This window comes from Halichoerus grypus, chromosome 4 (genome assembly GCF_964656455.1).
Source record: "Halichoerus grypus chromosome 4, mHalGry1.hap1.1, whole genome shotgun sequence".
Taxonomy (NCBI): Eukaryota; Metazoa; Chordata; class Mammalia; order Carnivora; family Phocidae; genus Halichoerus; species Halichoerus grypus.
The window spans coordinates 107,078,968-107,094,976 of record NC_135715.1 but is presented as its reverse complement, the minus strand read 5'-3'; the positions used below and the strand labels follow the sequence as shown (position 1 = coordinate 107,094,976).

The window sequence follows — 16,009 nt, the reverse complement described above, 5'->3', positions numbered from 1 at the left end:
GAAATTCATTGTCCTAATGCTGGTAATAGTGAGAAATTAGAAACAACTCAAATGCCCACGAACAGGAAATATATATATATATATATATATATATATATATATATATACACACACACACATATATATATATATATATATATATACACATATATGCTATATAAAAGAACTATATATAACACCATATAAATATATATATTCATATATATAACACTATATAGTGTTATATTCACATAATAGAATGCTATTCATCCTTAAAATGAATAAACTAGATCTCAAATACCAACAGAAATTAATTTCAAAAACAATATTTAACCAACAGTTGCAGATTATAAATCATTTAGTGCCATTTATATGAAATATAAAAATACAAAACAATTCTATATATACTTATTGATTTATAAATGTGTAAGAATAGGATAAAAATATGTCTGGAAATTAAAAAAAATAAAATCAATTAAGGATAGTAGTTACATCTAAAAAGATGGAAATAGGACCGAAAAAAATTACATAGGAGATTTTAAGTGTACCTATAACACATTTTTCTGAAGTAAAACAAAAACAGTCTGTAGTAACTATAGAAAAAAATAAGATTTGGGATGCCGGGGTGGCTCAGTCAGTTAAGCATCTGCCTTTGCCTCAGGTCATGATCCGGCTGGGATCGAGCCCCTCACTGAGCCCCATATCGAGCCTTGCATCGAGTCCCACATCGGGCTCCTTGCTCAGCAGGGAGTCTGCTTCTTCCTCTGCCTACCACTCCGCCTGCTTGTGTTCTCTCTCTCTCTCTCTCTGACAAATAAATAAGTAAAATTTAAAAAAAGAAAAGAAGATTTGATAGAGCTATATGATGGTAGACAGGTGTTAATGTTATTATTTTCTATACTTTTCTAGGTGATAGGAAGATTTTACTGGGAGGGCAGGGTGGGGGAGAATGATTGATTAGCATAGTTAGTGAGGGTGAGGTGAAGTCCATAGAGGATGATAGGGGGTTGGAGGATTCGCCTGGAAGAGGAAAGAGCATATGTACAGCAGGCAGAAGAAAGCTGACAGTCGGGGGCTTGGTAGTTGTTCTCCCTCACAAAAAGAAAATATGTTTCTCTACTTATGAGAGAGACCCAGAGGCCAAAGATGAGAAGTAGTTAGATTTGAAGTTCTTTTTCCTCATAATTGCCAGTGATGATCCTTGGATTCAAGCGTAGCTAATTTCAGGCCAGATTTTTTCCATAGCACTGAGCTCTAATTAGATTATATAATATTTATTCTTCTTACATTCTCCACAAATTTTGACCAAATTCAAACAAGGCAGATATATTTGCATGAAGAAAACCTGCTATATTAAAAAAAATCAGACTTCTTTATAAGATAAATTGAAAAGTATGTGTTGATATGACATAGGTTTTGTTTAAATAGAAGGCTTTGATTAAAATACGGCAAAGGTGAAGTTTAGGAATAATGTGTGAAGATCTCTTTGCCTCTTCCTCCTTATTGTTCCCGTGTGTTGTGGGATTTCTCACTGCTACATGACGGCAGGAGAAGCATAATTAGTGATGGGTAGAAAAAAATTCACATTGTGACAGTGGATTTTTGATTCACTGCTAGATAAACAATTTCACTGAGGAAGTATAAATTTCCTCTTCATTAGAGAAGCATTTGCTACAACATTAGAGTCCTCTGGGGCTACTCTGCTAATCTTACCTCCAAAGTAATTTAGATCTGATGGAGATAGGAACTGAAAAAGTAAAGATTGTGTCTTCCTGATATAAATCCAATGATTAGAAAGAGATGATTTAGTCCATTTTATTATATCCTATAGACAGTACGTGTAGATTTATGGAATGAAGCATTTTTTCCCATCTGAAATTACTTAAATTTCCTCAGTGGACTAAGCAGGTAGTTTTTCCATGATTAGAACAATGAATTCATATGTTTTCAGGTCATATGATCCTTCAAAAATAAGACAGTAAATATTCTTTGGAGTAATGGGTCCTAACAGTTCTTCAAGCTCTGAGTTAGTGAAGCGACACACAAATTCCCACACTACACAATGTGTAACAGGTTCTTAGGAGTTCTTTCTCATTCTCTTCTATAATCACCATAGTGCTCCTGATGAAGGAAAACGATCTGGGAAAACTTTGCTAGAACTAAGTCTGAATGGCAAGGAGGGAATTCTGTGATATAAAAAAAAATCAGATAAAAGAATATTGTATTGGGATATTTAATATATTCTTATTATGGGTCAATTAAAATTTAATAGGAATGAAAATAGGTGATGATATATTTTGCTTTAAACAAGAAAACAAGAAAGACTGAAGGAGTGAAATAGGGAATGAGGGAATACAGGAGAGATGAAGGAAAGAATAAGTGGAGAGAAGAAAAGAAAAGAGAAAGGGAGAGAGAGGAAGAAAGGAAATAAAGAAGGAAGAAGGGGGGAAGGAAAGAGTGAAGGAGAGCTGGGAGGAGGAAGGGAGAAAATATTGAAGAGAAAACTCTTATTAAATTTCTCTTAAATCTCAAAAAGTAAAAATTATTTACTGCAATCAGTGAAACAAAACAAAGGCTTTCAAGAAAAAAAAATACGAATCTTGTTCACACCTCTATGCCTTTTCCTTCCCATCAAGTAAACTGAATGCCAACACCTTCATCCTTCTCTAGGCTAATACAAATATATACATATTTTTCCAAGTAGACATAGTTTTATTAAAATTACCTAGGAACTTTGTTGATTTAATCTAAACATTAGAATAATTTCACAGAAAACCCATAGAGTTAGCCAAATGAGACAACAAATATTTAATCCTACTTGAAATTAAAACATTGAAAACTTCAGAAGTATACATATTTGTGGGATACTTAAAATCTATTAATGTAAGATAAATGCTTTATTTGTAAAAAAAAAAAAAAAGGAAAATCCAAATATTGTATAAAATGTTTTAGATTTAGAACCCTTAGCTACATAAGTAAAGCAGAATACGAAGTGTAATAATTTTCTGGAATTTCTAATTATAGACACTGAGGTTAGAAATGGTGCATTGAATCTAATATGTCGAATCAAACCAGTAATGTTTTCATTGTTTTTCTCAAGTATACTTCTAAGTATTCATTAATAATAGATATATGTTTTTACATAGCAAGTATACTTTCCTTAAAAGGAAATAACTAGCACATAACTTTTAAGAAATTATTTTAAATGACCTCTGAAACCCTGATTTATGAAAACCCATTTTAGTGTGTTTGTATGACTTGTCTTTGAACCACTCTCAATTTTATACCAACCATTAAGTCATAAGGCATTTTGATGAAATAGAAATACAGCCTTCTAATTCTTAAACCCCAAAACAGAAGGAAGTCTGTAAACTAAGCAATGTTCTCTTATCATGGCTATAGAAATCCAGACCCTAATTGTTCCTCATCTGTCCAATGCTCGTCTGACCCAGATATTACCAGGTGTGAGTATCCCCTTCCTATAATTTCCCACTCTTTTTTTCTGACCCAGTAAAAAGAAGGGGTGGTAGGAAACTGATACTTAAGAAAACAAATTTGTATTTCAAAGAAAAGAAAAAAATCAAATATTTAAAAATAAGCAAGTAAAAAAAACAAAACAAAACAACAACAAAAACCTAAGTCTGTAAAAGCAAAGCCTGGAGAAAGGTTAGGATAGCTATCTAGGATTTCCTGCTTTCAAAAGTTGACCTGACTGTAATAGAAAATGGTGATCAAACTCCTTGTAGAACATCACCAACCCCTTCACTGAATAATTGAAACAACTGCCTTTGGCTAACATAGAAAGAAAGATTCCATTTGTGTGTTCATTGAAACCACTGAGAGAGGCCAAAGCAAAGTTTATTAATATACTTTGATTTAAGTTATACATTTTTATTTAACTGTGCTGAAAAGTGAATTTTAAAAATCTGTCATAAGGCTAAATGTATGTTTTAAGAAATATTTTCTGCATTCTTGTTCCATACTTTGGATCATTTAGAGACCAAGAAATAAATGCACTACAATGTTAGAGGAAAAGAACAATTCTGCCCCCCATGACTAGAAACTAGATACCCTGATATAGTCTCCCAAATCCTTCCTCCTACATTACAGCAAGTTTTCTTGGTTTATTGACAAAGACTATGTGAAATTCTTTTTTGTTAATTAAGAGTTGGATGAAATTTAATTCCACCGTATATTCATAAGCATGTGCCAGGCAAAAATTGTAAAATAATGAATTCATAGCTTCATTTAAAGAAGTGTGTGAGGATTACTGAATATCTTGTCATTTAGCAGCCACTGTAACTGAAGGGCAAAGCATGTGAACTTCAGAGAAGAGAAGCAAGTTGGCAGTATCAAAAAATTAATAAAAGTTTACTTTAAAATATTTTATCTAATAAAACAATAGAATATCTTATGTGCAAAAGAGTTATTGCATGATTTATTTTACCTGAACATTGTTCAAAAGGCCTCTAAATGTATTATTTGTACATTAATTGGTTATCTTAGCCAGAACATGCCAGGTGGACCAGTTTTCTTGTGGAAACGGGCGCTGCATTCCCAGAGCATGGCTATGTGACAGGGAAGATGACTGTGGTGACCAGACAGATGAAATGGCATCTTGCGGTAAGTTGTGAGTGAACCGCGCTGTTAGTGGAGACCATGTCAAATCACTATAATGTCTCTTAAGAGGTTGTTTATTTCTTTATAAACACTAGTCAACAAGGCAGAAGATCTGTTACATTTTATCACTGCCTTTTAGGCCTGAGTGTGTACCTTAATGATAACTTTGGAATATGAGTTTCATGAGTCAGTAACCATATCCTCGGGTAAAATAAATGGATCCAAACATTACAGATTTTATTAGGAAGTGGTTATTACAAGCCTAACAGGACATTCTCAAATGTTCGTTATTAATCTTATGTTGGTAATGATTAATTTTTTCGAGTAGCTCATTGAGTGACATTTGGAGTAATTGGAAGTACATGTTTCTTGTTAGCATGCATGTGTTATCTTCTTGGAACAATAAACAATACAGACTAAGATTACATAATTGGTAAACCATTTATTTCATTTCTATTGAGTCAGATAATTCTGTTATTAGTTTAAGATAGCTTTGTTAATGGCAAAATTCCTGGTCACTTTCCACCTATCCTCCTACTTTGGGAAATGGTATTTATTGTTACATAAAGTTGCAAATTTAATTACTCTCATTTGTACCCATGTATCAGTAGATTTTATTATCATTTGTCTGAATAATGTGTAGTGAAACATAGTAAGGGAATGAATCCAGTTTTCTAAGAACTGTGCTTTCTTTTAGGCATGGCTATGAATTTTTTAAAATTACTAATGGGAAAAAATACATTATATATGCTTAGCACATTTATTAAAAATATAATGCATTGAGAATATATTTTTAATAATTTAACTCCATGTTGTAGCACTTCTAACAGTGGGAAAATAAGACCTTTTAAAAAAAAAAAAAACTCTTAATTTAAAAGGCTCTAGTTAGGGTATGCATTCATGGTTTACCTAAAATTTTATTTTTAAAAAATTTCTTAAACTAGACTTAAGTCCCTGTAGACTTTTGAATTTGTGACCTTTGAATAAAGTATAGATAAGTGAGTAGTACTAATTGACATTGTAAAGAAAATAATAGCAGTGTTAAAGAAGAAAGCAATCGACAGTCACACAGTAACAGTCAATTTTACATCTCACATGTAGAGTTTCCAAAGCCTGTCCAGTTAAGGGATTTGAACAATGTATCCTTCTCCTTTCCAACGTCTAGACTATTCCTGTGGCTGGGTCTGCATCTAGCCAGCTCTATTATTTATGAAAGCTTAATTGCTTTCCTGTCCCCAGCATCTCCTTCCAGAATATAGCAAAAGGATAATAAACACCCTGAAAATATTAAAGACAGAGAAATCCTGGAGTCAGTCTGATTTAGAAGGAAAGGCCATGAAAACATTAAAGAGTAGGAAAATAAATAATGAGCTCATTAGAGAACTTCAGTTAGGTCTTTGATCTGACTTATATTTAGGACTTTTCACGAGATGAGGGAAAGAAGGGTCGGAGGGAGCTCAGACACACATTTTCTTCTTGAATATGTACAGCAAATCTATGAGAAACATACTATTGTTCAGATTTTACAGATAAGGGAATCAAAACTTAGAGACATTTGACAACTTGCTTGAGATCATAAGGCTAATAAATAGCAGGACCAGGCTATGAATCCAGGTATACCTGAAACTAGAACTCAGACATTTCAGGTCAACTTTATCTGGGAGCCATGGATTGGGTACCAAAAGGGAGTAGATCAAGTAATTATGCCTGTCCATATCCATTGACTCTCTTATTTAAATGAACATATACCTATACCATATACCTATAATGAGTTTTGCTCGTTGGTGGGTTGGTAAATCTTTTAAGATCTCCCGCTGAGGAGGAGCCCTGATCTAGTGTTTGCCTATTTTTTGTGGTGTAAATACTCCCACCGTGGCCAATATCAAGTTGCCAACATGACTTCCTGATTTGGGAAAACATGTGCACACCAACATACAGTATTTCCACAATACAGATGTAATAAACATAACTAACTCCAAGAGCAAAATAATCAGGAAATTATGAACCTTGATCATTTATTACCCTTGCTTTCAACATTATTTAATTACAAATTTATATAGTTTATTTATTTTAAATAATGGATGTGTGCTTAACCGTTGATTCCTAGAATCCTTGAAAATTTAAAAATCGGTTCTTGCAAGCTGGTACAAGATGCATCCAGTATACCACAGGATATGAACACACTGTGAAATGTAGTTGTCAGTTTGCTTCTGAAATATAGCAAATTTTATAAAGTGTCACTAAGCCACATGGGTTAGTCTCAGCACCATTTCCCCTTTATAAGGTGAGAAACATGATTCTCTCCAAACTTGTTCCTCTCTGTAGTAACATGAATTTATCTTTCAGATTGTCATTATAAATCAAAATTTATGTCAGTAGGGAAGCTGATAGTGAAGCTCTGGTAGGCATAATCTCACTTTTAAAGTTGTAGGAGAAGATGACATAGATTATTCTCGTATCAGAAATTATTTCTGCGCTGAATACAAAATGATAAAAATATTATAAATTGTTTAATTTACTGCATTAAAAAAGTCACTCTCCTTGGCAGTAATCTGGAAATGAATATAAGTTCAACTAATTCCCAGTTCTATTAAGCATCATTATAACATCTGGAGTGATCATATTTCACTTTTCCCATTGGAGTCGGTCAAGTTCCCATAGGTTTAATCCTACTAGAAGATTGCAGTCATTTTTTTTTCTTATACTTTAACTCCACAAACAGCTTCTGTTTTGTTTAATAATTACTATTTTATACTGAAAATAATACCCAAATTTGGATTTTAAAACATGAGAAACCTATGGTTAGAAATGCTTCTGGTTGTAGTTAGGAGCAAAAGGTACTGAAACCAAGGGTCAAATTTTAGTGGAATTCACTAGCACCTATTTATTTTATTTGCATTTGCTTTTATAGCAAGTTAATTGCATATTTTAGGTTGAGATTATATATGGGCAAACACTTACATAATTAGGAAGGTCTTTGAGGGTTCCCCCTTCATCTTTTTTTTTTTTTTTCATTATTATTGCAACTATTTATTGTGTTTCAGGACTGGCATGTGTAGACAGGAGACTCTGTATATTGATTCTGCAAATAAGAGCAGATATGTTAAAATTGTGAAGACTGTGTTGGAAGTGGACTATGTGTCAAGGAACAAAGTGGTCACTCATTTCAAGGGTGTTAGCTTTGGTTCTCAACTTTAGCTGTCAGTAAAAAAATCACCTGAGAAGCTTCAGAATCATCTGCCATGCCTCACCCCAGACTAATTAAATAAGGGTCCCTAGGGGTCAGACTCAAGAATCACTAATTTTAATGCTGTCCAAGTGGTATAAGTGTGCACTCAAGTCTGAGAACCCTTACGGCCAAGTTTCTCAAACTTCAGCATGCATTAGAATCTCCTGGGGGGCTTATTAAAAAAGCAAAGGCAAAAACAAAAACAAAAACCAGAATTCTGGGCCTGATTTCCAAAGACTATGATCAAGTAGGTCTTAGGTGATTCATAATTTATATTTCTAGCAATTGATGCTGATTCTAATGCTACTGGTCAAGGAACCATACTTTAGGGAACACCATTCAGGTTTGATTTTTATCTTACGTATATACTTAATGACATAATTTTGTTTATATATGCAAAATGAGTTAAGATGGAAGCAATTATCCAGACAAATTTTCTTCCCATCTCCAAATTACAACATTAAACATAAGTGCATTTCATGATTAAATGTAAGAATATTTCAGGCAAACTTTCATTTTGCCCCTTGGAGAATTTATTGTCAAAAACAAAATTTATTTGTTTATTTTAAACTGTAGTTTAACTATTTTGAGATTGTTCTATCTTCCAAGTATCTCAACATAGCTTATATTTATTATTATTTTTTAAATAAATAACCTTAACGTGAGTTGATAACTTCTGATTTGTTCAAAAGATTTAACTTGGGAAAATAGCTGAAATTTATTAACAGATTGAAAGTCAATTCAATGGGGTATAAATAAAAATCCACTAAAACTTGTAAACTTAATATGATTCCATTTTATGGATGTTGATTTTTTAAATCTAGGAAGATAGTAAAATTGTGTCTCATGTACTTGTAATTTTACTTGTAAATGTTCTTGTAATTTTATTCCACATAATTAAGGAGGAAAGAATCAGAATGAGAATTGGCAAATATCAGACACAAACAAAAGAGAGAGCTGTCAAAAAGAAATCATTTCCCAGTTAAATCAGTGTATGTTGTGTATCAAAGATATTTTCAATTAGGTTATTAGAAAAACAAAGTTTCTGATGAAATATATTATTATTATATACTTATATTATTATTATAATTAATTTTGTAAGAAAAAATGCATATGTTTGTAACAACTTAAGTGAGGATTAATAACCCAGAGGATCATTAACCCACATTAACCCAGTAATTATTAATTACTGGCAAAATGTGAATATTGCCAAGCACTGCTTTCAGTTGCTCTGTCATTCCTTGATAGCATCTTGGCAGACACAACGATTCTGCCAACTTTTAGTTTCTGTAACTTGATCCAACCTGTTTTAAAACTCCAGTATTATATCTTAGTCAAAGCTTTTTTCTCCCCCCACTGCTGGCTAGATTTTAGGTTCTAAGAACTTAGATGAGAGGCGACCGTGTTCTGTTTTTACCTCCCTACATCTGTTCCCTCTGCTAGCCTTAGCTCTTCAGTCACATGGGACAGTTGGAGAAATAGGTACTACCTTTTTAAGTAGGCCCGGTGGTAACTTTCTCTGCTTCTCTGAAGGTCCCTGCCCTCTGACACATAAGCAATGCTGCTCTCTTGAGAGACTCTTATGTGAGATCTTCAGAGAGGCTTCCCTTCATAGTTCCCTCAACTCCCTCTTTCTTCTCTGTTTCCTCTTCTTCTTCCCCACAACTAGATTTCTTTTATCCCCATCCCCCTATCATTCCCACTCCCCTTTGCTAGGTGGGCACCCTCTTGGTTGCATTGCTGATATGACCAAAAAAAAAAAAAAAGTTTTGCTCTCTTGTGCGGGTCCACTTTTTGTCCCTCCTCACCCACTCTCTTAAATGTGATCAGGCTAGTCTCCTAATGACCCATCTTTTGGATGCCACCATTCTCCAGTTCTTTCTTCTTCTCTAGATGCAGGGTAAAATGGTCAGTCTACTTCCTGAGCAACATTCAATCAGTTCCCTTTTCTCATGCACTCATAAAATTTCATGAATGATTCTCATGGGGTCTCTCCTTTCTTTGAATCCACTGGTCTTTGAACAAAATTGACTTGTAGATTACTCTTCTTTTATAAGGAATAGCTCCAACTACTGGATCCTGTCTATAAAATGCAAGAGTGCTTAGCATTTCCTTGTTCGTAGCATTGGATCTAAATGGGTGCCATGGCAAAAGGAAAAATCCCACTATTACTTGTATTTATTTACTTAACTCAGTCAATCATTTTCTCCCTCCTTCTCCCTCTCCCTTTCTCCCTTCCTATTTCCTGTTAAGGCAGGAAGGCGCATGCTGCCCAGTGCAGACAGATTCTGCAAAATGTACATAATGCATGTTTATTCAATATATGGAAATTTAGAAAGAATAAGAAAACCATTCATTTTAGCCCCTCACATTACAAATAAGGTAACTAAAGCACTGAAAGTTGTGTGTCCAAAGTTGCAGAAAGAGATATGGCAAGCACTGGAACTCAGACCCATTCACTCCTCATTATCTGTTTCAGAGAATCACAGGTATTGGTAGTTGCCTGTACATGCTATCTAATTCCATCATCCATCTGATATAAGAATTCTAAAACTGGTCTCAATGATGCTTACTCAGTCCTTGTTTGAATATTTTCAGGAACAAAGAACTGGCCATCCCACAGGGTAGTTAATTCTACTGGTGGGCAGTAATTGTCAGAATATTCCTCCTTTGAGGGTACATACCTCAATATCATAAAAGCCATCTATGAAAAACCTACAGCGAATATCATTCTCAATGGGGAAAAACTGAGAGCTTTCCCCCTAAGATCAGGAACGCGGCAGGGATGTCCACTATCACCACTGCTATTCAACATAGTATTGGAAGTCCTAGCCACAGCAATCAGACAACAAAAAGAAATCAAAGGCATCCAAATTGGCAAAGAAGAAGTCAAACTCTCACTCTTTGCAGATGATATGATACTTTATGTGGAAAATCCCAAAGACTCCACCCCAAAACTGCTAGAACTCATACAGGAATTCAGTAAAGTGGCAGGATATAAAATCAATGCACAGAAGTCAGTGGCATTCCTATACACCAACAACAAGTCAGAAGAAAGAGAAATTAAGGAGTCAATCCCATTTACGATTGCACCCAAAACCATAAGATATCTAGGAATAAATCTAACCAAAGAGGCAAAGGATCTGTACTCAGAAAACTATAAAATACTCATGAAAGAAATTGAGGAAGACACAAAGAAATGGAAAAACGTTCCATGCTCATGGATTGGAAGAACAAATATTGTGAAGATGTCAATCCTACCTAGAGCAATCTACACATTCAATGCAATCCCCATCAAAATACCATCCACTTTTTTCAAAGAAATGGAACAAATAATCCTAAAATTTGTATGGAACCAGAAAAGACCCCGCATAGCCAGAGGAATGTTGAAAAAGAAAAGCAAAGCTGGCGGCATCACAATTCCAGACTTCCAGCTCTACTACAAAGCTGTCATCATCAAGACAGTATGGTACTGGCACAAAAACAGACACATAGATCAATGGAACAGAATAGAGAGCCCAGAAATGGACCCTCAACTCTATGGTCAACTAATCTTTGACAAAGCAGGAAAGAATGTCCAATGGAAAAAAGACAGTCTCTTCAACAAATGGTGTTGGGAAAATTGGACAGCCACATGCAGAAGAATGAAACTGGACCATTTCCTTGCACCACACACAAAAATAGACTCCAAATGGTTGAAAGACCTCAATGTGAGACAGGAGTCCATCAAAATCCTAAAGGAGAACACAGGCAGCAACCTCTTCGACCTCAGCCGCAGCAACTTCTTCCTAGAAACATCACCAAAGGCAAGGGAAGCAAGGGCAAAAATGAACTATTGGGACTTCATCAAGATAAAAAGCTTTTGCAAAGCAAAGGAAACAGTCAACAAAACCAAAAGACAACTGACAGAATGGGAGAAGATATTTGCAAATGACATATCAGATAAAGGGCTAGTATCCAAAATCTATAAAGAACTCATCAAACTCAACACCAGAAGAACAAAGAATCCAATCAAGAAATGGGCAGAAGACATGAACAGACATTTTTCCAAAGAAGACATCCAAACGGCCAACAGACACATGAAAAAGTGTTCAATATCGCTCGGCATCAGGGAAATCCAAATCAAAACCTCAATGAGATACCACCTCACACCAGTCAGAATGGCTAAAATTAACAAGTCAGGAAACGACAGATGTTGGCGGGGATGCGGAGAAAGGGGAACCCTCCTACACTGTTGGTGGGAATGCAAGCTGGTGCAGCCACTCTGGAAAACAGTATGGAGGTTCCTCAAAAAGTTGAAAATAGAGCTACCATATGATCCAGCAATTGCACTCCTGGGTATTTACCCCAAAGATACAAAAGTAGGGACCTGAAAGGCTACGTGCACCCCGATGTTTATAGCAGCAATGTCCACAATAGCCAAACTGTGGAAAGAGCCAAGATGTCCATCAACAGACGAATGGATAAAGAAGATGTGGTATATATATACAATGGAATATTATGCAGCCATCAAAAGGAATGAGATCTTGCCATTTGCAACGACGTGGATGGAACTGGAGGGTATTATGCTGAGCGAAATAAGTCAAACAGAGAAAGACATGTATCATATGACCTCACTGATATGAGGAATTCTTAATCTCAGGAAACAAACTGAGGGTTGCTGGAGTGGGGGGTGGGGTGGGAGGGATGGGGTGACTGGGTGATGGACACTGGGGAGGGTATGTGCTCTGGTAAGCGCTGTGAATTGTGCAAGACTGTTGAATCTCAGATCTGCACCTCTGAAACAAATAATGCAATATATGTTAAGAAAGAAAAGAAGAAGAAGAAGAATGTAGCAGGAGGGGAAGAATGAAGGGGGGGAAATCGGAGGGGGAGAAGAACCATGAGAGACGATGGACTCTGAAAAACAAACTGAGGGTTCTAGAGGGGAGGGGGTTGGGAGGATGGGTTAGCCTGGTGATGGGTATTGAGGAGGGCACGTTCTGCATGGAGCACTGGGTGTTATGCACAAACAATGAATCATGGAACACTATATCTAAAACTAATGATGTAATGTATGGGGATTAACATAACAATAAAAAAATAAAAAAAAAAGAATATTCCTCCTTTGTGGAACAATACTGCTAAAGATTCTACTCAGTGATTCTTGTGCTGTCTTCTGAAGCTACGCCATCTAAATCTATAACCTTGTCACAGGATCACTCTTTAGATAACCAAAGGCACCATTATGCCTATCTAACCCTTCTCCTTTACAACTGAAACTTACCACTTCTTTCATATATCCTTACATGACCATTTGTAGGCTCTTTCCCTACCAATTTCCCTACTATGAATATAGTTGTATTTTTAATGACCTTAGTAAAATTAATGGTCTAAAATGGGGAGTTGATGTCCAATGGGTATAGAGTTTCAGTTCTACAAGATGAAGAAGTTCTAGAGATCTGTTGCACAGCAAGGTGAATACAGTTAACACTACTGAATTATATACTTAAAGATAGTTAAAATGGTAAATTTTATGTTTTTTTTTTTTTTTTTTTTGCCAGAATTAAAAAAAAATTCATGGTCTAGAATTAAACAGGACTTAGTATCCCGTATGTGGTAGTTTTACAACAGATTGAAATGTACTTATTACCTTCACTAATTTAGATTCTAGGCTTCTGTTAGCACAATCATAGATGGCAGCCTTATCATGTAATTCCAGTGTCAAGTGTCCAGTCAATTAATGCAGCTAAGCTTTTCTAGCTTTTCTTAGAGACTAGATCATTCCTTTTGGGTGCTTCTAATGTTTACTTTTCAAAGTTCTTTTACCTTTTATTTTGATAGTCTTCTCAGTCTTCCTTATCCATCTACTTCTGAATATGTGTATGGGTCTGGTCCTTTCCACTCCAAACTGTCACTCCTATTTCTGTCCTCCTGTAACTCCTAATCCTGATGCAGTTTTATGATTTTGAATCCATAATATTAATGATGTCTCCAGTTTTATGTAATTCAAAAATTTGATAAGATAATTTTTAAGGCTGTAATCAAATAATAGTAACAAAGGCATGAACCTTTTGGGGAGTAATTAAAAACATTCTTCAGGGGAAACTGATTTAATAATTAAAACTGTATGGATACAGTTTTGAACAAATTACTCATTCACTTCAATTTACCACCATCTTGCATGCATGATGCTTTCATTTATCTTGAGGTTTCTCAAACATTGCTAAAACTACAAGAACACTCTATTTATGGCATTTTCATGATATATACTTACCTAAAAATTGTATCGGCAAATAAATGAAGTTAGTTTGGCATGCCTTGTTTTTATTTTATTCTTGAGCAAATAATCTCTTTAAAAACGCTAACAAAATAATGTTTTAGCAAGTTTATCCGGAATTATTGCCAGAGGTATATGTAAACTTCACTTCTCTATTGTTTGAAAACTTTCACTCATTTTTGAAATTAGGACAATGTTATTTACCCTTTTCCAGTTTTCATTTGTCTTTCCATTCTTTCATTTATTTCAAAATCACTGTCAATATTCTAAGACCAAAAATATTTGTTTCATTACTTGTTTGATAACTTGTTTCAATGTGAAGATAAACTCACTTTTAGCTATTATTTTTTTCCTTTTCTTTGATTTAGAACTTTATCTTCCTATCAAACCTATTTGTTTTTACTTCACAATCTGACAATAATTACTTCTATTAAAATGTTGGAAACAGGGGTCCCTGGGTGGTGCAGTCAGTTAAGCATCTAATTCTTGATTTTGGCTCAGGTAATGATCTCAGGATCTTAGGACCGAGCCCTACCTCAGGCTCCGTGCTGAGCATGGAGTCTGCTTAAGATTCTCTCTCTCCCTCTCCCTCTACCCTGAGTGTGTGCTTGTGCTCTCTCTCTCTCTCTCTCAAATAAATTTTTAAAAATGTTGGAAACAAAGAAATTAAGTTCTTTTTCCAGTTTGTGTCCTCCAGATTTATGCTTTATATCCCAGATGGTCTTGCTCTATTTTTTCATGTTCTATACATTTATATTAAAGATTTTTATTATTTTTGTTTGGAAGTGGTATCAAGCTTCTGTTAAGTTGTCTTTTGGTTATTCTTATAGGTATGTGACGTGCTTTCCCATCGTCTTCGGTTACAGTGCTCTCTTTTATACATACTAGATTAATAAGGCTCTGTATGCAACAAAGTGGGAGGTTAGGCAAACCCTGGTGGGTATATTGAAAGCCACAGGCAGAAATTATTAAAAACAGCTTTTAGTTCCTTGACCTAACTCAGCATTTCCTCAGCTTTTTGCTTGAGGATATGAATCATCCAGGGAGCTTGGTACTAATAAAGATCCCCAGGCCACCACCGCCTTCCTCCAAAAGTTCCCATTCAGTAGGTCTTGAATAGAGTCCAGGAATATGTATTTTAGGGAAAGCACTTCATGTGATTCTTATCCTAAGGCAAGTCCAGAAAATTTAAACTATGTGATGTCGACATTCCCTACAAATTAGAATTTGTTAAGGCTGCTACAACAAATCACCACAAACATGATGGTTTAAAACAACAGAAATCCCTTCTCTCACAGCTTTGGAGGCCAGAAGTCCAAAATTAGCAGCGCCTCCCCCAAAGAGAATCCTCTGCCTCTTCCAGCTTCTTTTGGCTCCTGCTTTTCCTTGGCTGTGGCAGCATCACTCCAGTCTCTTGTCTTCATCTTCACATGGCCTTTCCTTGTGGAAATTCCCATCTTGAGATCCTTAATTACGTAGGCAAAGACCCTGTTTCTAAATAAGGTCACATTCACAGGTACCGGGGGTTAGGATTGGATATATCTTCATTTTTAAGATTTTATTTATTTATTTGAGAGAGAGAGAGAGAGAGAAAGAACAAGAGCTGGGGCAGGAGGTGGGGAGGGGGAGGAAGAAGCAGACTCCCTGCTGAGCAGGGAACCCAATGCAGGGCTTGATCCCAGGACCCTGGGATCATGACCTGAACTAAAGGCAGCCGCTTAACCGACTGAGCCACTCAGGAGCCCCAAGGATTCGACATATCTTTTTTTTAAATTTTATTTTATTATGTTATGTTAGTCACCATATATTACATCATTAGTTTTTGATGTACTGTTCCATGATTCATTATTTGCATATAATACCCAGTGCTCCATGCAGAACCTGCCCTCTTCAACACCCATCACCAGGCTAACCCATCCTCC

At 35.4% G+C, this 16,009-nt stretch overlaps 1 protein-coding gene across 2 annotated transcripts in view; it reads left to right on the top strand.

Moving 5' to 3' along the window:
- The window catches only part of LRP1B (LDL receptor related protein 1B), a 1,832,840-nt gene that overhangs the window by 1,136,164 nt on the left and 680,667 nt on the right, over positions 1-16,009 (top strand). For both annotated transcript variants that reach the window (XR_013447098.1, XM_078070743.1), the window contains exon 18: positions 4,486-4,602. Coding sequence is in view for 1 of the 2 variants with exons in the window: in XM_078070743.1 (XP_077926869.1) it covers positions 4,486-4,602 (117 nt within the window). In the remaining variant the exon portion in view is untranslated. The remainder of the gene's footprint in view (positions 1-4,485; positions 4,603-16,009) is intronic.